The 21,465-nt window shown below is 47.3% G+C and overlaps 2 protein-coding genes across 2 annotated transcripts in view; both read left to right on the top strand.

The window, feature by feature from the left end:
* Window positions 1–1,267: 1,267 nt before the first annotated feature.
* On the top strand, window positions 1,268–15,565 carry cep170ab (centrosomal protein 170Ab; the record flags this gene model as incomplete). The annotated part of the gene is made up of 18 exons (XM_080524233.1): window positions 1,268–1,372; window positions 1,687–1,776; window positions 1,898–1,992; window positions 2,866–2,920; window positions 3,384–3,531; window positions 4,271–4,402; window positions 4,689–5,129; window positions 5,449–5,852; window positions 6,324–6,452; window positions 7,384–7,516; window positions 7,840–9,384; window positions 9,684–9,927; window positions 10,315–10,423; window positions 10,921–11,085; window positions 12,405–12,493; window positions 13,125–13,218; window positions 14,595–14,646; window positions 15,282–15,565. The coding sequence occupies 18 exons, from the start codon at window positions 1,268–1,270 to the stop codon at window positions 15,563–15,565; spliced, it is 4,314 nt and encodes a 1,437-aa protein (XP_080380359.1).
* Window positions 15,566–20,172: 4,607 nt separating this feature from the next.
* LOC308149838 (inactive phospholipase D5-like) overlaps window positions 20,173–21,465 on the top strand; it is a gene marked incomplete at both ends in the record, with an annotated part of 18,297 nt that continues 17,004 nt past the window's right edge. The window contains 2 exons of the mRNA XM_080522724.1: window positions 20,173–20,530; window positions 20,953–21,059. Of these exons, the coding sequence (XP_080378850.1) occupies window positions 20,173–20,530; window positions 20,953–21,059 (465 nt within the window). The remainder of the gene's footprint in view (window positions 20,531–20,952; window positions 21,060–21,465) is intronic.

The raw sequence follows: 21,465 nt of genomic DNA on the forward strand, positions 1-21,465 counted from the left end.
AATTATGTAAACAAAATAAACACCATATGGTGTTATTCTCTCTCTCTCTCTCTCTCTCTCTCTCTCTCTCTCTCTCTCTCTCTCTCTCTCTCTCTCTCTCTCTCTCTCTCTCTCTGCCTGTGTGTCTGCCTGTGTGTGTATCCATCCATCTTATCTTTTCACCCTACACAGTTCCTATACAGTGGAGCAGCTACTGCAGAAACTCAATAAACGTTGTTCTAACCGCCATCACTGAATTCCTTCTTCATCTCTCCATTCCAAGGGGTGTGACTTTAGTCCGTTTTGGTGACCCGGCAAAGGCGTCTGATCTAATTCAATTTGGAGGGTTGAAGCAGGATGTTCAGCATTCAGTAAGGCATTATCTCATTTCTTCTGGAATGGAGGCAATGTATTCTCTCTCTGCCCGTCTTATTGTTAGCAACAGAGTCCAGCGTTACACAAGTATGCCAGTGTGCAGGGCATTAGTCTAGATTAGTCTACGAGATACACATCCACAACAGTGTACTGTTTCAGTGTCAGCGGGAGGCTGGAGGAGGTAGGAATCGGAGGACGGAATGACCCCTAGCCCTGAAAGTTTGATTCCATTCCATTCCATCCCATGCATAACGATGAGCCCGTCCTCTGATGTCTACCACCACCTGCCTCCCCCTGATCCACAACCTCTTGGCCAGGTTTGAGAGTGAACTACTAATACTAGTTGACGTTATCGTGGTGAATATTCACCAGTGGTGAATATAGGATTCATAACTGGGCGAAAACAGATCTGGAATCGGGTGATCTGATCTCCATTTGAAGGGGCTTTACAGTACAGGGTCGACCCGAACTATACTGTGCTGGCCCTGATATTTTGCTTTCACATTGTCCTTTCCAGCCTCAATGGTGCAGAATCAGAAGCCCTATCAGAATTGCTTTCATTACATCCAATGTACAGGTGCACAAGAGTCAAATTCTTTGACTTAGGTTCTTCAACATTGGCATTGCAGCAAGATACAAAATCAGCAATAATAGAATATAGTAAAAAGTCATGTAAGTAAGTCATAATTAAGTGATAACGTGCTAAAGTGATGGAAGTCATACTACAGCGGGACCAGTCGTACTGCAGTAGAAACAGTAGAAACATGGTGGATACGTAACCAAACCACCCCAGTACAGCTCAGCTCGGCCCCGTAGTGTGAATTAGGGTTTGTGTACTACTCACTAATGCTGATGTTTAACCCTCCTATCCACAGGTCGTGCTAGGGGTCGGAGGTCAACTGAAGTGGCAGCGATGAGTCTGACTTCCTGGTTCCTGGTCAGCGGCGGGGGAACGAGGCACCGCCTCCCCCGGGAGATGATCTTCGTGGGTCGGGACGACTGTGAGCTCATGTTACAGGTGATCTCGCTTGGCAGATTATAATCCATAATGTATGGTCTGTACAGATTATAATCCATAATGTATAACGTATGGTCTATACAGATTATAATCCATAATGTATGGTCTGTACAGATTATAATCCATAATGTATAACGTATAATCTGTACAGATTATAATCCATAATGTATGGTCTGTACAGATTATAATCCATAATGTATAACGTATGGTCTATACAGATTATAATCCATAATATATGGTCTGTACAGATTATAATCTGGAGTGTAAGCGATTAGTGTGGTTCTGTTCGTTCAACTGGAGTTGTGTATTTCCAGTCGCGCAGTGTGGACAAACAGCATGCAGTTATCAACTACGATGATACTACTGATGAGCATAAAGTGAAGGATTTGGGGAGCTTGAATGGGGTGAGTAATCTAATATATATATTCTTTTTTTTAATTTATTATATATGTATGTCAAACAATTCAGTGTGACTTCATAAACGGTTACACATGGTTTACAACAACATTCCATGTGTGCTTCCAGACGTTTGTGAACGATGTCAGAATACAGGAGCAGATGTACATCACCTTGAAAATGGATGACAAACTGAGGTTTGGATATGATATCCTTTCACACTAGTGTTTTCTCCTGTTATCAATAACAATAGAAAAAGAAATGTTTTATTGCCATGCAGTCATGAACTTGTCAGTCAATTGTTGGAATTTGGTATTTTATGCTCTGGGCAACGGGTCTGCCATAGACTGCGATTAGGGGTCAGTGCCTTGCTCAAGGACACCTCGACACAAGGCCAGCTGGGGTTCGAACTGCCGAGCTGCCAACCATGCAATCATAAAACGCAGGCTCTACCTCCTGACCAGTTCAGAATGTCCGCCCTGAGATTGGGAGGTTGTGAGTTCGATCCCCGGCCATAGTCATACCAAAGACAAAAAATGGTACCCGATGCCTCCCTGCTTGGCACTCAGCACTAAGGTTTGGATTGGGGGACCCTGCGACATACCAGCGTCATGTCCAGGGGGGTGTACTTGTACATCAAGCCGCCTCACGCTATGGAAACAGGAGATAGGCTCCTGCCCTTAGGGCCGTTAGGCTACTTACTTATTACCTCCTGAGCCACAGCCGCCCCCTATCATGCTGCTTTATTTGTTTTCAACTCTTCTGTGTACTTCTCTCAGGAGGTACTGTGTAGCCCATTGACTGAGAACATCCCCAAAGGGGATGTACAGTAATTGACAGACCTGGGTATGTAAACACACCATTTGTTTACTTTAGTTTATTACTAGGCTTTATTAGGATCCTCATTAGCTGCTGCTAATGTGCTAATGCAGCAGCTACTCTTCCTGGGGTCATCACAGGAAGAACAAGACTATCGATTGTTGATCTGTTTCTTTGTCCTTCGAAAACAGCCTTGCCTGTTAAACCCGATGTACAGTACTGCCTGTCACGATACAAAGCTTGTCCAGTCCTTTTCCTTAACCTACCGCCTCACATACCAACCTGTTCACCGTGTTACGTGGAGAGCTGCACGTCCCGGAGGAGGCTCTGAAGGTAGGTCAGCAGCATGCTAAGAGGTAGCGACTAGCTAGCCGCTGGAAATGTGCTTACAAAGTAGTAGCCTACAGAATAAAAAAGCCTGGCTAATGTTAATTTCCTGCATGGTTGATTCACTCCAGAATGCCAAGGGCTTCTGCTGAACTTTGCGAAACATGAGTGCTTTGTAGACGAGCGGAAAATGCATTGTTTCAGCTTGTTTTTCCAATGCACTGATACATTGCTCAGGGAAAGCTTTGCTAGGTGCTGTGTAATGCTTGCAGAGGTTGTGTATTTTGTGTATTATGTCCCAATGGAAATGGACCTGGGAAGACTAGCTGTACTATTTGGTATTTTCATCAAACGAAAACACATTTCTGACTGTAATTCCATTGCTGTAACGAGGCTCCAACAACAAACCCTGCAGTCTCTGACCGCTGTCTAAACTCCTCTCTGCTCCTGCCTTGCCCTCTGCTGTCAGCATGAGAAGTTCACCAGTCAGCTCCAGCTGACGAAGAAGCTTCCGGAATCGGAGCCCTCCAGAGTACCAGAGGTCAAGGTGGCGGAGGGAGTGTGCGAGGGGGCCGCCAAGCCCTCCGAGGTCGGCAAAGGGGACGACAAGATGACAGGTGAGGAGGACTGTGGGGGCCGTACAGGTAACGCAGGTGACAGGACCGGGGGACAGGGATGTCACAACAGTTTGCTGCCGTGGTAACACATGTGTGACGGCAGCTGGTGAGACCGGGAATAAGTCGGCAACCAATCAAATTGTTCAGACTTTTATTCAGAAAAATGTAAATGAATGTCAACATTGTTGAAAATCAACACACTCGCTAGTCAAGCCAAAACATTGCAATGCAATGGATTCTGAGAGTAATCCCCACTACTCCCTAGTTAACCATAACACTACTTTACATTGTTAGGAGGCTCACAAAACAAGCTTGGTGCTGGGGGCTGACAAGTATTATTTATACCAAAACACTATCCAGGATGGCACTTTGTGCAACTACTCAAGGGACGGTGGATTCGTTAAGAGGATGAATCGGGTGTGTTGGTGCCGGGCTACAACAAAAATGCGCAACCCTGCAAGCACAAGTGTTTGATACCATTCCTCATTCCATTCCATGTATTACAATGAGCCCGTGCTCCGATTTCTACCTCCACCAGCCTCCCCACCGTCTCGCCTACTCCTGCCTGCCACCTACATGTGGTTCTAACTGCATTTACTATAGACGATGCTGGAGGTCTAACCTATCTGTCACAACATGTCGTTTTGAGACGAGTCAAGGCACAAAACACCAGTTCACCGTCTTTATGACTGTGTGTGTGTGTGTGTGTGTGTGTGTGTTGGGTCTTGTGTTTTCCCAGGGGACCTTGCGGTGTTACACAGGGGCACGCCTCTGTACGGGCAGCCTGCGTGGTGGGGGGACGGGGACGCGGACGACGAGAACTCCGGGAGGACGACGTCCGACAAGAAGCGAGAAGAGAGATCTGAGTCAGGTTGGTGCCGCCTGTTTTGTCTGGCAAAATACACACGACAAGACTTTGAAGTAGAGCTTTTTGCTTTTCTGGTGCTATTTCATCTAAACCTGGATCGGCTGGCGGAGGTTGGTGGCTGGAGAAACGGGGAGGACACTGGGATGGATGGAACGGAATGAGGAACGGGTGTCGAACACGTCTTCGTTCCGCTCCGTCCGTTACAACGAGCCCGTCCTCCCCATTTCCCCGTCTGCTAGCCTTCACTGTGCTTCGCTAACTTCATTGTCGGATTGAAAAAAACCACCAGACGGTAAAGACCACAAGAAGATGGCTGAGACCCACGAGAACGGCCTGTACGGCTCAGGCCAGGAGCCCAGTTACTTTGAGATCCCCTCCAAGGAGTCCTTCGCGCCGGGTAAAACCACCGGGGAGATGCCCTCCCAGGACACGGAGGCCGGAGGTGCCGCAGGCCACGCCTCCTTCACCATCGAGTTTGACTCGCAGGCGTCCAATAAGGCGGCGGTTAAGGACCGCGTGGCGAAGGCGGCGCCGGAGCAGAGGCCGCGGCCCAAGAAGGGCGCGGGGGAGGAGCTAAGCGCCCTCCAGACGGCCATGGTGGCTGCCGAGGTCAAGGTGGCTGATTGGCTGGCCCAGAACGAGATCCCGTTGGCCCATACGGAGTCGGTTGCGGAGGAAGACGGAGAGAGTGTGAAGAGTGACGTGCCAGTCCAGCTGAAGAGTCTCAAAGGTAGACCAAGTTATCACAGGTCTTATTACATCGTTATTAATACACCAGAATAGTATATAACTTGATATAAAGTGTTACCCAACATTGTTGTTTTTCATCATATATTAGATCATTGTCGATCATGTGGTATATTTTCATATTTTCATTTCTATATCAACTTAACAATTATGCTTCTCTTTCCATAGAAGACCATAGCATTACACTTCCACGGTGGTAACATTACCCCTCCCTCTCCCTCTCCCTCTCTCTCTCTCTCTCCCCCCCTCTCCCCCCACTCTCTCCCCCCCCCCCCCCCCTCTCTCTCTCTCTCCCATCTCAGGCAGCAAACATGAGGACGGCACCCAGAGTGACTCAGAGAACGCCCTGGGGGTGCAGCGGAGGGCCGCCCTGCAGGAGCGCTCCCAGGGGCTGTGGGGGAGCAGACGCCCCGAGGGGTCAGGGGTCAAGATCAGAGAGGGCCGCGCCAACGTCCCAGAGGGCCTGTTCGCCGAGGAGGACAGCCCCGCCCGCAGACACAGGTCCACGGGAGCCAAGATGGCGCCGGTCGGAGAGGAGTCCGGGGACAGGGGGCCCAGAGGTCCGGCCCTGTACCAGCAGACAGGCGGAGGGGAGGGGCTCCACGGTCGCCACGGAGACGACCACAGCGACAGGGGCACTTATACGATAGAGCTGGAGAACGGGGAGGACAACGAGGAGGAGGAGGCTCGACGCATGATTGACAAGGTGAGGCTATATATTCAATATTCAATATGTTATATTATATATTTAAAATGTGAAATTTTAGAGCCTGTATTAGAATTTGAATAAGCCTAGCTTACAGAGTATACTCTGATAGTCCTAGTATACTGTATAACCCACACTCAAGTGCTGTCAGGTTTTTCTGCCATGTATATTCGAGCCAGCCCAGCTGTAGTCAACCCTGCATGTCTAAAGCCTCCACGTGGTATTCTGCTATAATGAATCTGAAACAGGGGAGGCTGGTGGAGGTAGACATCGGAGGACGGGCTCATTGTAATGCATGGAATGGAATGAGGAACGGTTTGATACCATTCCATGCATTACAATGAGCCCGTCCTCCGATTTCCCCCTCCACCAGCCTCCACAGACACTCATGCTGTAAGCCGTGGTTTTCTGCTGTGTGGATAATGAATGTGCTTGAATGTCCAGTGTATGTATGTGTCTGTTGGGGTCCAGGTGTTTGGAGTGGAGGACCACCAGAGCCTCTCCAGGGTAGGGTGTCCAGACCTCCAGAGAGACAGCAGGGTCACCTCCCAGAGAGCGGACTCGGGGGACCGGGGCAAGTCGAGCAGGGTGGATCCAGAGGTAACAGTTCTGGTTAACAGGAGGTAGAATGCGGAGATCAGACGGGGTTCATTGTAATGCATGGAACGGTCTTCGAACACGATGTTGTGTTTTGATGTGTGTTCTTGAAACGGCCCATCCATTCCAATGAGCCCGTCCTCCGTATTTTTTTACCGTAACTCCACCAGCCTCCACCCGACACACTTGACACACTTCATCAACGAGGAGTGAAGAGTTCAGCTCTCAGACACTTCAGTAGACTCGCTTCAGTTTGTCTTCACTATAGTTATAGATGAGATACATGAGAGACTTGATGCAAAATAAACCTGCTTCCTTTGTAAAAGTGCTTTCTGTTCCGATTCTATTGCCTTTCTATGTGTTTGTTGACTAAAATAGATACATGCGACCCCCAAAAAGAAAGAGATGTTTTGTTTCTCTGTGAGCAGGGCTATCTCTATTCATTAGTTAGTGTCTTTTCAACCTGAAAATAATGATGTTCACTACAGTTATTATACAGTTTGCGGTTAAAGTTTCACTTCTGACCTGACCACTTCTGAGTCTATTTCAGCCTATTAATAATAGAATAAAATAACCTGTTAACTAAATAATCTGGCAGGGGGCGCTATAAGCCCTATGACCACACATCCATTATTTGTAGGTTGAAATAGACAGACGCTTCAGTAGACTTGCTTCAGTTTGTCTTCGCTATAGTTACAGATAAGATACAAAGTAAGAGAGTTTCTTCCAAACTCAAGTTTGTGACTAACGTTCCTCGTGGGGGGGTATTCCATCAATGTCCATATAGGAAAAAAACAAGGCTTATAAGTCTCTCAAGATTCATCAAAATAACCTTTGATGTTTTTTGAGACTTGAGACTTATCAAAATAAGCCTGGATTTTCCTTTAGCGACGTTGATGGAATACCCCCCTGGTCTCTCTCTCTTATCCTCCAGCCCCTGCCGGAGGAGCTGATGGTGGGGGGGCCGCGCTGGGTGTCCCAGTGGGCCACGCTGGCAGCCAGTCACATCAGGACTGACCCCGAGGGCTCTGGGGCAGAATCCCATGTCTACGTCTCAGAGGACAGAGGTACTTCTGTTGTTGTTGTTGTTGTTGTTGTTGTTGTTGTTGTTGTTGTGATGCTCTTTGAGCATGAAACACAAGGTATTGATCATTTAATTATGTTAGATAACGATACGTTATTAGAAACAGCGTATTGCGGTTGGATGTGCTCCTTATGTTGACAGGAAAATGAATATTAACTTACAGTCTATTGTTATAGTTATTTAGTCTTTAATTGACAGGAAAATGGATATTAACTTACAGTCTATTGTTATAGTTATTTAGTCTTTAATTAGGAATAGTAAGAGATTATGTCAGAGACTCATTCTATGAACCTTGTCTCTTGGTAGCGGAGATCAGTGAGTCCAGCCACTCGGCCTCCATGGCGTCCTCTAGCTACACGGAGCGTAAGAGGAGAACCCTGCCCCAGCTCCCTCTGGAGGAGTGCGCCCTAGGCAGGAGAGCCCCAGCCCTGCTCTCCGACGTGGGGGAGAAGCAGGACACGGAGCTCCAGGAGAAGGAGAACCTAGACGGTTGTACGGGGAGGCCCAAGGCCAAGGCTCCGACCGGCGGAGGGGTCGGCAAAGCCGCCAGCGAGGTCGACAGCGCCAGAGGAAGTCCCAAGAGGTCCCCCGCCAAGGGACAGGAAGCGGGAAGCAGGAGAGCGGGGCAGCAGCAGCAGCAGTGCGTGTCGGCCAAGTTACCGCCGCGGCCGCAGAGCAGCGGGGAGAAGAGGGCGGAGGAGGCGCGGAGGAGGAAGAGGGAGGAGGAGAAGGCCAAGGAGGCGGCCTTGGGGAAACCCTTCCTGAGGCAGGAGAGCTTCACGGTGGAGAGGCCCAGCGCCAACGTGCTCCAGGAGCTCATCCCGCGCATCGACGGGCCGCGGGCCCAGACCCGGGAGGGAGGCGCGGACGGCACCGCCCTGGCCAAGGACACGGAGGCGGTGGCGGCGTTCATGGAGAACACGGTGACGGCTTCGGACCTGGGCGACCCGCCCAGCCAGTCCATCGAGGGGTCGATGTCGCCCGAGTCGGACGTGGACACCACCAGCACCATCAGCCTGGCGGGGGGCGACGAAGGGCGCAGGGTGCTGCAGAAGCGCCGCACCCTGGGGGCCCAGCAGAGGGAGAGGACGGTCGTTTGCTCTTCCTCCTCCACCACCAAGGGAGCCGCCGGGGCCCGAGACGCCCAGGAGAGGAAGGCCAAGTCCAGGCCGTCCGGGGGGCAGGGGGGCCCCAGGCCCGCTCAGCCCGGCCGCCCCTGGACCTCCCTGGACCTGACGGACGACGACGTCAACTCCAACTCCCTCCTCTCCGACTCCCACCCCTCCAGCCGGAACGTGCGCTCCTCCAACGCCAGAGCCCAGCCCGCGGGAGGCACCAGGGTGGAGGCCAGCACCAAGGCTAGCCGGGCTAAGGTCACCCAGGCCCCAGCCCCAGCCTCGGGGGGGGCCGCCCCCAGTAAACCGAACACCCTCCCGAGGCCCCGGCCTACCCGGTCCTCCCTGCTGAGGCGCGCCCGCCTGGGGGACTCCTCCGACACGGAGATGGCCGACCTGGACCGGATGTCCGTGGCCTCGGAGGCCTCCACCGCCAGCTCCACGTCCAGGACCGGGGTGGCCCGGAGGGGGTTGGCGCGGATCGAGGCGCTGGCCCAGCCCAGGAGGGCCCGGATGGGCTCGTCGTCGGCCCAGAGCGACTCGGAGGCGACGGCTGTGGGAGCCCGGGGGAGCAGGGGTCTGGGGGCCCGGAGTGTGGCTGGAGATTATGCCATGAGGCAGGGGCTCAGAGGGGCCAGCCTGACCTCCGTGCCAGTACCCAGGGCTCGGGCCAACAGCGCCTCCAAACTACCTGACAAGTCTAAAGGCACCTCGTTCGGCCAAATCACCCCCACTGGTAAGATACTGTCTGATTATAAAGGGTGTCATGTCATTTATAAATTGTATCCTGTTCGTGCTGGGGTCTTTCTGAATGTCAGCGTGTAATACAGAGGAATGCTGGTGGAGGTAGACATTGAAAATGACAGGCTCATTGGAATGAGGAATGGTCCTCACTGCGATTTCTACCTCCACCAGCCTCCCCTTGGTATACTACCATACCACTGTACGTTGGTTGAACGCACCATAACAAACAAGACACAACTTCCGATCCTTTCTACTCACGACGACGACTCTTCTTCTCTCCGACTCCTCTAGCCGGCGGTCGATGGCGCCGCATGCCCGTGGAGTACGCCTCCACCTCCGAGGACGAGTACGGCTCCAACCGCCACCCGTCCAAGCACGGCCACGCCCGCCCGTTCGCCCCGCGGGTGGCCCAGCTGGGGGGCTCCGCCCCGGCCACGCCCAGCCCCGGGGGGCTCGCCGCCCTCCGAGGGCAGCACTCCAGAGAGCAGGAGGAGTATATGAGAGACTGGACGGCGCACAGCGAGGAGATCGCCAGGTAGGAGGAGGAACCTCCTTCACAGTCTAATATAGATAGATACACATAGGGGCTTTACCTGGGGGAGGCTGGCGGAGGTAGAAATCGGAGGACGGGCTCATTGTACTGCACGGAAGGGAATGAGGAACGGTATCAAACAGGAGTGTCAGCAACTATGGTGGATGTGGAACCAGCCTGGTAGAGCTCAGCTGGGTTTTGCTCAGTTTTGCTCTGTCGCTCTGTCGTGTGAATTAGGGTATAGAGATAACTTAAGAATAAGAAGAAATAGCATTGTGCATTGTGTTATATCATAAAGCTATCGAAGATGACACATGTACAGTAAACTGTATTATTATTATCATACAGTCTGGTACATTCTGAGGTGGTATGGTCCTCTGTGTGTGTTAGGATCAGTCAGGACCTGGCCAAAGACCTGGCCATGCTGGCCCGGGAGATCCATGACGTGGCTGGGGAGATCGACTCCGTCAGCCCTGCCGCTACCGACCCTGGACCCCTGGTACGTTAACAACCCGTTGGAGGATTTGTTTTTCATCTATCGTTTATTTTGTATTTTTTCCCAATACAGAAAATGTGTTACACATACACAAAACATCACAGCTTATATTTTTCTATTTTGGGGTCCACAGCACGATACTCCTCCCCCCCTCCCCCTTAACGTAGAAATCGGAGGACGGGCTCATTGTGATGCATGGACCGGTGCGAGGAATGGCATCAAGACGTGTTTGATACCATTCCTCATTTACTCCCATGCATCACGATGAGCCCGTCCTCCGATTTCTACCTTAAGGGGGAGGGGGGGAGGAGTATCGTGCTGTGAACCTCTACCAGCCTCCCCTGAAGTAGGCCTACGTCCAATGAGGATTCAGCCCATTGGGACTACTGTACTGTAGATGCGTAACAACAGGATTCAATGTATTTCTGTCTTTATAAAGACACACCTGGTCCAAAACATCAGCGGCTTCACGCTTTTTCTTCTTCGTGTCTTCCCCCCAGATGGAGGAGCGTGTGTTTGATGACACCGTAGACACGGAGACCAGCCCGCCCAGGGAGCACAGCGGCATTCTGGGTAACAACAGGCGGCCCGTGGAGCTCCGCCCACGCGGTTCTAACGGACAGGGCCACCGTGCCATCCGCTGCCAGACCTGGAACAGAGACGACGTGAGTCCTGGACCAGAACTTCTACGGGCCCGTTTCACAGACAAGGCTTAAGCCTAGTCCTAGACTAAGAATCGTCTTCAATGGAGATTCTACATTGAAAGTGTGATCTAGTCCAGAACTAGGCTTACGCCTTGTCTGTGTAACCGACGCCATTAGTCTTTCATCGCATTTGATATTGATAGCGCCTTCAATTAGCCTGGTGGCCAATGTCTTAGACATGTTAGTCCTCTTTGTGAGTCTTTGACAGGAGGTCTAGTTATAGTGTCGTAGTTTAGCCCAGTTCGAACCCAGGTCTCCCACATGGAAGACACAAACATCTACCATGAGGCCAAGAGGACATCCTCATGGTCCGAGTGCGACGCTTGAGTTTACATGTCTCAGTCAGGGCTGTACCTCATCACGAGAGCTGTCTGTTTCTGCTGTAGTCAACTTGTGTAACAAATGTGGCTTTGGCACAGATAGACTAGCACGCAGGCTACCGTTAGCTAGAGAGAGAGAGTCAGAGAGCAGAGAAGTAGCTTGTATAAAGCATTGTAGGAGAACGGAACCACGGCGGGGCGACCTGACCCTAATCTATCAAACATGTACTGTATTATAGATGAATCAGAGAGAGAGAGGGAGAGAGTGTGTGCGCGTGGGTGTGTGTGTGTGTGTGTGTGTGTGTGTGTGTGTGTGTGTGAGTTCGAGAGGAAAGAGGAAAGAGTGTGTGTCCCCTAATGAGCTCTTAAAGTGTGTGTGTGTGTGTGTGTGTGTGTGTGTGTGTGTGTGTGTGTGTGTGTGTGTGTGTGTGTGTGTGTGTGTGTGTGTGCGTGCATGCATGCGTGTGTGTATACGGGTACCTCTGAGGGCCACTAGAGGGCGGTCTCCTCATATCAAAGCAGATCAGATGAATCAAACAGACAGAGTGAACTCTTCAGTGTGATCCATTGATGTAGCGTGTTTGTTAATAAACCATCTATTACCAGGCTATAACCAGCCACCTAACTACATGAATGTCTGTGTGACTGTGTTAGTAACAATGATCATTACTGTAAGTTACCTCTTCTACTGTATCAGCATATAAATAACCTGTTAATAACACTATCTATTAGTATTCCAATAATGTATGACTGTGTGTTTGCTGGTAGAATTCTCTGAGGTGATATCATAAAAAAAAAAAAAAGTAAGAAATAAAACGTCTCTAACTTTGTAACAACATTATGAAAATGAAAATGTATGTTGCCCATGCTACTGTATCTGTACGTCAGCCTGGTTGTTATGACGTTGTTGACTGGAACCGTAGTTATATAAGAGCTTTTCTTCTCTGTGTTTACCCCCAGGCGGTGTTGGACAGTTTAATCTTAGCATCTGTGACTCAACTCTCCGCTAGGATACGTCAGTCTGTCGACAAGACGGCAGGAAAGATCAGGTGAACGTCACACTCAAATCTAGTTCAAAGAACGTATCTGCTCCTGTTTTTTTTGACAGATGTTTTTGAAGAATGTATTTTATTCTACATCACACTTGGTCAAGTACAAAGAAGAATGGGGAAATAATAAACCAAACCTTTTTTTCTGCTTTAAAAACTGCTATCAAAAACAAAAACATTTGAATGTATCATATTCAGAGTAAGTGCAACAAAGAAAGTGCAGGGGAGGCTGGTGGAGGTAGAAATCGGAGGACGGGCTCATTCGAAATGCATGGAACAGAATGAGGAATGGTTTTGATGCCTCCGATTTCTACCTCCACCGGCCTCCCCTGGATGTGCTCAAAATTGGGGAACTTAAATTGTACAAAATTCTTCTTTTATGTAGAAGCTACAATAATTTGCATAATATGAATGACACTTCACAAGGCAAAAATGACAACCTGCAACTTGTATCATCGTTGTTTTAGACGTTCTACATCAACTTGCTACCTCTCATTTCTTTTCGTTCAAATCACTTTTAGAGTGTTTTTCATCTTTTCTTTCTTTTTTCATCCAATTTTTTTTAGAATCTTGTTTTTTTTCTTCTATCAGAGAGAGACGTGTCTGATCTATTCTGATCGTTCTGTTCCAGGATATTATTCAAGGATAAAGACAGGAAATGGGATGAAATTGAAAACAAACTCCAGGCGGAGCATGACTCTCTGCTACTCAAGACCTCGAACCAGGTGAGTAGCCGATGACACACACACTTCACATATGTCACACCAGGGGAGGCTGGTAGACGTCATTGTAACGCATGGAACGGAATAAGGAATGCTATCAAACACATGTGTGTTTGAACCATTGTTCATTCAGTTCTATGCACTACAATGACCATCTTCCGATTTCTTTCTCGGCCAGCCGCCCCTGTTTCACACACACATCACACCTCGTCTCCTCCAGTATGGCCCTCGCTGTTTTACTGGACTGCAGAGGGCAGGTGGAAGTGAAGGCAAAAAAACAAAACCGATCGTTTATTGGGGCTGACCAAGCAAAACTTTGGGTTGTAAATATTTGATGAGTCCCTCTCTTCATCTCTCAGGCCCAGTTCTAAAGCCCACCTCTGGTTGATGCTGCTGCATAAATCATGCCTGTTTAGCCCAGCAAAGACACAGCTGTTGCAGCAGGACGTTAAACAGAGGTTGTTTGTAAGAGGGGTGTGTGTGTGTGTGTGTGTGTGTGTGTGTGTGTGTGTGTGTGTGTGTGTGTGTGTGTGTGTGCGAGCATATAGCGAGTTGAAAAGAAAGTTCTATTAAATAGCATCACCACTTAAGATAAGAGCCTTTTTTTCACATCCAGAAGTACAACTTCTGTTGTCCTCTGACTCCATAAAAAAATAAAATATATTTTGAATAAAATATTTTGATAGCCTCTGTAATTAATTAGTTTTGAGGCTCTCTCTCTCTCTCTCTCTCTCTCTCTCTCTCTCTCTCTCTCTCTCTCTCTCTCTCTCTCTCTCTCTCTCTCTCTCCCTTCCTTCCTTCCTTCCCACTTCTCTCCAAAATTATTTACTGAGGCAATCAGAGTAAGTGCGCCTCTCACAAGCATGACAACATACACTTCTCTAAGCCCCCTGTGGGACTCGAACCATGGACCCCTTTAGTCCCTCTTCCCTCGCCCCTACACCTCTATACCCTGCCATAGCTCTCCGAGACAACGTCCACTTACTCAGAGGGCCTGACTTATGGGTTGTTGTGGCGGGTGCGAAGATTAAGTCCCAAAATATACTGCCTTCCTCAGGGACACGGCTGTAAATTCAGGCTCTAAACATCGCCTGACCTTAAGCTACCTCTCTGTTTTGCTCCTTCCCTGGCAGGGAAGAGCTGATAAAGGTGTTCCAATAGGGAAAGAGGGAGGAAACAATTATTGTGAAGAAGTTGTTGTCGTTGTTGTCGAACTGTGCCTCTTATTCCTATCCTTACCAGGGGAGGCCGGCGGAGGTAGAAATCACACGTGTGAGTCCGTCCTCCTCCGATTTCTACCACCTCCAGCCTACTCCTGATCCTTATGCCCGATGTTTTCTTCTAACATGGAACGTTTGGTTCGTGTTCTTGTTTACTAGGAGATCACCACTATCCTCCAGGACCTGAAGAGAGTAGAGCGACAGATGCTAGGTATGGATACTGTGATTTTTTTAAAAGCACCCTATGTATGATTGCGCTCTCTTTTGACTGTAATGACAGTTCAGAAGAGAGTCTCGTTCTCTTTCCCTCCCCTTGCTCAATGCAAAACTACTTCTAACTGAAATGAATCTTTCAATGCTAGCAAAGGACTGTGGTTGGAAATTGCATCCGTAATGTAGTTTGGAAATGTTTACAGAAAACATGAACACGGAAATGGGACAGCCAACAGAGACAGTCACATTCACTAAACCCGAAGTTTCACAACAAATCCCAAATGAATGACTGCCAATGCATCATACGTAATGATTCAGCACAGTTCATTTACATTTGCATGGGGAGGAGACTACATACAGATGTAAAAATTGTTTAAGTGAGAAGTCATGAGTTGTCAAAAGCCACGCCAAAAAAAAGAAATTCAAAATGAGCACCACCACCCATAACTTCACATAACACTTCACATAAAAAAAAAATCCAGCACACGTCTTTGACACCTGCTATAGTGCTGTAGCCATGTTAGTCTACTATACTTCAAACACCAAGTACAGTACTCACCACAGGGTAGGTTGCTCAGGATTCAAAGCTACGACCGAATATAAAACCTCTACCTTCTCCTTCCTGTCACCCAGTCATTGACGTGATGGTGGACCCAGACGGCACCCTGGATGCCCTGACCAGCCTGGGGCTCACCAGCCCCCTGACTATGCCTGACCAGAGGGTCATACCTGGGGCTCAGGGGGCCAGCGTGGGGCACCACCCCCCTGGAGAGGGACCGTCCAGCACCCTGTCGGCCCCCGCGTGCCCCTCAGAACCCTCGACCCACCCTGAGGTGGCGGAGAGAGACGTGGGCCTCCATATGAACAAGAACCTGCCCCCTAGTGGTGGCGAACAGAACTCCGTCCCTCACAAGTGATGGGGATTGAGCAGGTCTCTCTTGAAAAATAGATTTGATCTCAATGAGACTAACCGGGATGAAACAACGGTTCAAATACAAACAAAAGAATTCAATAAAATGATGCATCCTTCGATATGTGGATAAGCCTTGTGTCTGGCCAGACTGATAGAAGAACCAGGCCGTGGAAACAGAACATAAACATTCTCATTCTTTTTCTCCCCTATCTACCTTGCCACACAACAGAGGTTGGTGGAATGGCCACAGAGCAGCTTGTTCTGTGTAACTTTGTTCTAACCTTGTTCTTCTGTAAACTGTGTGTAAATGGAGGAGTTTTAAAACCAATATTGTATGTAACAATCATATGCGGCTGAACTGTGCATTACTAATACTCAATATTCTTGAGCGCATTTTAGAAGTATCAAGAAGAATCATTTTTGCTATATGGTCTACTAACTGCTGTTTCTGGATTCTAAAAAAGAGATTTGATATTATGCAGTTTTCCTCATACACTGCTTTCAACAGTGTTGCCCACTAAGTTTCAAGACTTGTAACATGAAGTCATTGTTTTGACTGATATGCTCGCATTTGACAGCTGCCTGAGGGATTGCAACATGAAATAGCAATATCGAAAAACAAAATGTTTCTGCAGTGGAGAGATGTTAAAAATATTATTCCCCCCCAAATTCTGCCATTACTGTATTTATAGCATAGTTTAATAGTTTTGTGAATATGACAATGATATCTAACTGTTGGTAGAGCTACGTAGCACTGGCACTTCCCAAGCTTGCTCTATTAACATCTGACTTTTCCACTAAAGAGACCATATTGTGTATTTATGAAAATGAAAACAAAATAGGGTATGTACAGTATGTATCTGCTTCAAATTGTATAACAGGATAGAATGATCCTACCATATCCATGCCTTTCCTTGTAAGCTGTCCACTGAGACCAGGATTGGGACGATTTCCTTTTAAATTCCATCAATTCCTGACTTTAATTGAATTCCAATTCATGACTTGAAATAAGGGCATTCATTTTCTATGACTTTATGGGTATCTGAGTATACTGTGTGTTCCAATAGTCAGCAACTCAACTGTGTCTTCTTTACATTCTTCTATTAATTGAAAATAAAAAGCTTTGGAATTTGGAATTGAATTGGAATTTTCAATAAAGTCCTGAATTGAATTTAAAAGGAATTCGCCCCAACTCTGACAGAGACAAACGCATCAAAGGTAGAGCTGTGTTATTTCCAAAACTAAATGAAAATGTAGCTTCCCAGATAAGAATCTAATTTCCAAGTGTACTATGTCACAAAGTGCCAGTATCGAAATCACAATGAAATGAGTTGATGATGGTTGATGAGATAAGGGTGTGAAACACAAGGTTGGGGATTAGGAACATTTGTTAATTTGCACATTTCCAAGATGAGGTCACTCACAACAGTGTTGTGGTGTTAGGATAGACCTGTTCTTTAATCGAGGTCCAGATCTTGGTGGACCCCTGTGTATGCTGGCTTTCATTAGAACTGTGTTGATTTGTTCATCGTTATTATTTCCATTTCCATTTTGGGGCATTTAGCAGACGCCTTTATCCAAAGCGACTTACAACAAATACATTTGTCTAAGTAAGAAAATCATCTATCCATCAGCCATCGCAAGAAAAAGTAATCTATGCTCGGGCCAGAGACCATTGGCAGTCAAAATGCTAGAAGAAGGAAGAATTATGTTTTTTGTTTTGTTTTTCACAGTAGGGAAACTCTACAGGGGGGTAGAGGGGACGGAGACATTTCAGGAGGGACAGTTCTGATATAGTCGATAGCCAAATGCTAAAGTGGATTGAACATCACTTGTCTGGTGTCAGCAGGACTGTTCTGGAGTGAATGAAGAGGTTTGAGTGAAAGCCAGCATACAGAGGTGTCCTCAGGGACCAGAATTTAGGGAAACCATGAAATGGATAATGAAATAGCTCTTATACCCATAACTTGATGTCCTGCCTCATATACCAATGTTTACATATGAATGTAACCCGATCAGAACTGTTATTGTCTCAGCTAAAATGATGACAAATTATTTCCAGACGGATTTGATGGCGCCAGCATGACATAGGCTAATCGTGACCAGGTTATCACATAGAGTTCGTCATTGATGTCTAATATTCTGAATGAAATGTAGGATCCGATATGATCGGGTGTCTGTCACACAGGGATGAGTAAATCATTATCAATCATTATGAATCGTACAATATCTTTTGGAGTCAGATATAACGTAATGTTAATTTGTGTTAGTTGGTCATGTGACCACTTGTGTGTACAGTCCGCTTTATCATATCTATAACCGCCTGAAGTTGTACTGGGAAATAAATGTATGTTCTTTATTCTAATCCTGCCTAGTCCCTTCTTTCTATCCTTCTGGGTTTTTTTACCACTTCTTCAAACCCACAAGAACCGTGGGTCCGAGAGCGAAGTTGTTGTGAAAAACCCAAACTCTGTACAACATAATTGACGCTGCTGGCTACAGCCCTTGAGGTAACAATGACTAGTTAGAACGATTCTATACATTCTCATAAAAATGTAAATAGAACATCAAGGATTTCTATGGATATTTGTCACTGTTGACCAGTGGAGGCTGGTGACTTCCAGAATTGAGGAGGCCAATTTTTTTCCCGCTTCACTCGCGATGGAATGTTCCCTGTTCTTCTTATCTGTCTTTGTTAAAAATTATTAATTTGTGTTTGGCGGTACTGAAGGGATTGGGACACTCTCAGGATGGTGGATGAAGCAGCTTTTATTGCCTGCACAATGGGTCATCAAATAAACAAAACAATTGGCATGAATCTCTGGTCCGCCTGCAGCAGCTATTGTCCCTTCTGCTCAGGCTCACAACATTCAACAACGCACCCCTCCTAAATTTCGTTGTTTGGTACCTGTACTGTAGAAATGACAATAAAGACCATTCATTCATTCATTCACCACAACATACTACATACAATCAATGACATGTCAAAAGCACTCAAACACTATGTCAATCAGACACACAACATACAATTCAGAACAATACTTCATCCATTTCTAATATTTATCCTGCAGAACAGCACTCATACGCGTGTGGCGGAAAAAGGTACTACACGGAGGCCAGGCCTCCTGTGCCCACCCATTTTCAGTGATTTGGCCAATCACATATTGCCATGAAAAAAATTGCATTACATTGACTTCTATGAGAAACCACTTTCCGACAGGAGGCCTGGCCTCCGTGTAGTACCTTTTTCCGCCACACGCGTGTATGAGTGCTGTTCTGCAGGATAAATATTAGAAATGGATGAAGTATTGTTCTGAATTGTATGTTGTGTGTCTGATAAAAAATATAATTATTGCTTTTTTAAATCTCTCTCTCTTCTCTTAAATTATTGGGGAGGCCCCTAAACTGCTGTTGACAATGTGATGATGTAACAAACGAGGACCACAAACCTGAGGTTCTGGAACCAGTTCTAAATGACATTCATTTCATTTACCTTTAAAAAAAAAAAAAACTGCCGCTTTTTTTAAAAAAGGGAGTGAATGATTGACAGGGTTGTAGAGAAAAATAAACTACTTAGTAGTCTGCTAACTATGACGGTAAGACACATTTATTATTATACATTTAGACATTTAGTGTATTGTTTAGGCTCATACATGTGATGGTTCATGTAACAGTTTTTTTTTGCTAACGTAAATGTCTGGTTACATCGTCAGTAGACACATTTGTGTCAGAGCAGCTTCTCTTAGCTACACCGAGTCTATATTAACGTAAGCTATTAGGCTTAACTGGACCTCAATGTTTTCAGCAGGTTCGAGCAGGTCAGTGTTATAGCGTTAGCTAGCTGGCTAGATAAGTTAACTTAGGCTGTGTCCACCAACGAGCTGTATATTTAGCTAAACGGCACCAAGCTGAGGTAAACAGCTAGCTAGTGTTAGCTAGTGCTAACGTTCACCATCTCTGTAGTCAGCTCTGTATCGCCAGTGGACACGCACCTCATGTCATCATTCCGTTTATAACAGCAGTTAACGTTACACTGCTTTCATTTTCAGAATGGGGGAATTTGATGAGAGCGATGCAGTTCATGTGCACAACTAGATGCATGGAGCAAGTGTAGTTGGAAGTAGGAATGCACCGAAATTCGCATGTATTAGGCCGAAAATAGCACAAAAAAGTACATTCGGTGTGAAAAGGCTATTGAAAGAGCTATTGACTGATGACTGCCTACTGATAATACATATAATTACAGCAAACATGTCGGTAGTGTGGCTGCGGCATCTGTCCTCTGACTTTTTATGTTAACAATCCGTGTTGCGTGTTGCGTTTGGAAATAGGGCTGTTGTGTCGCAAATGCCAGGGCTGTTTTTTGATCCCAGTCCGCCCCTGATTTGAGGTATGGAAAACATCTCACTAAGCAGGGTTTCTCTCTATCAGGGTGTCAATCTGTATGTGATGAACCTGGATGATGGCTTGGATGATGAGCGTCTGCACAAAGCATTCTCCTCCTTCGGAACAGTCACCAGTGCAAAGGTGATGATGGATGGTCAACGCAGCATGGGCTTTGGCTTTGTGTGCTTCTCCTCCCCTGAGGACGCCACCAAGGCTGTGACTGAGATGAACGGCCGCGTTGTGGCCACCAAGCCGCTGTATGTGGTCCTGGCCCAGCGCAGGGAGGATCAGGCGTTTATCACAAAACAGTACAGTGTCTGCACCATGCCCAACCTAGTCAACAACCCCTACCAGCCTGCTCCACCATTTGGATACGTCATGGCTCCCATTCCACAGGCCCAGACCTTTCCGGCCTACTACCTCACCAACCAGCTGACTCAGCTGAGACCCGCTCCTGGCAGGGCCACCCAGAGTGTGCAACCTCAGTACTTCCAGAACATGCCCTACATCATGCCTCAGACCTTCAATGCTATGAACCCCACACCATCCCAGGTTTCCTGTATGATGACCTCTCAGCGAATGGGTCAGTTTATTTATTGAAGCAACCCTGCACATACCAGTAGATGTGTGACTTGAGACAAGACCAATATCAGAACATTTAGAATGAATAGTCTTTTGATTATGAATGTCTTCTTACCCACACAGCTTCTCAGGCTTTGAGACAATGCCCTGCCAGTGCAAATGAAGCTACAGCCAGGATGTGCACTGTGTCCCAGAACAAGCATGCAGCTGGTGTACACTACCCACTGCAGCACATGGCTCCCCAGTCACAAGTCCCCATGCAGCAGCAGCAGCCTGCTTTGTTGACTGCCTCCATGCTGGCTGCCGTTCCTCCTGAGGAGCGGAAACAGCTGCTGGGTGAGTCTACTTGTTAGATCTCGAGATCCCCCATTAGCTATACTGAATAATAACTGTTACTGATTGTTTGATTCTCCTTCCCTCCAGGTGAGCATCTCTTCCAACTTATCCAGAAAACACACCCCAGTCTAGCTCCCAAGATCACAGGGATGCTGCTGGAGATGGACAACTCGGAACTTCTCCACATGCTGGAGGCTCCAGATTCCCTGCGCTCCAAGGTGGATGAAGCGGTCACTGCGCTGCAGGCACACTGGGCTAAGGAGGCTGCACAGACCCCCTCCCAGCTTGAGTTCAAAGCGACTAAGACGAGGAATGGAGATACAGACATTAAAACCAACTCCTACAACATTGAAAAACGTTTTTAACATTGAACAACTTTACATTTTCAAAATATTGCAATATGAATAAATTATTTCATTACCAAATGAACAAAATGTACTCTGCTGTATCTCAATGCCTTTTACTGTGTCAGTGATCAGAATATCAACAGTGTTGTACTGTACAAAGACTTGATAGCTGTGCATTTTGGATTGTACATTTTGGAAAGTCATTTGGATTAAATACCGCTGGCTGTGATCAATTCTCAAACTGTCTTCAGAG

Source organism: Nansenia antarctica (assembly GCF_963989245.1).
Source record: "Nansenia antarctica genome assembly, chromosome: 2".
In the NCBI taxonomy this organism is placed as follows: Eukaryota; Metazoa; Chordata; class Actinopteri; order Argentiniformes; family Microstomatidae; genus Nansenia; species Nansenia antarctica.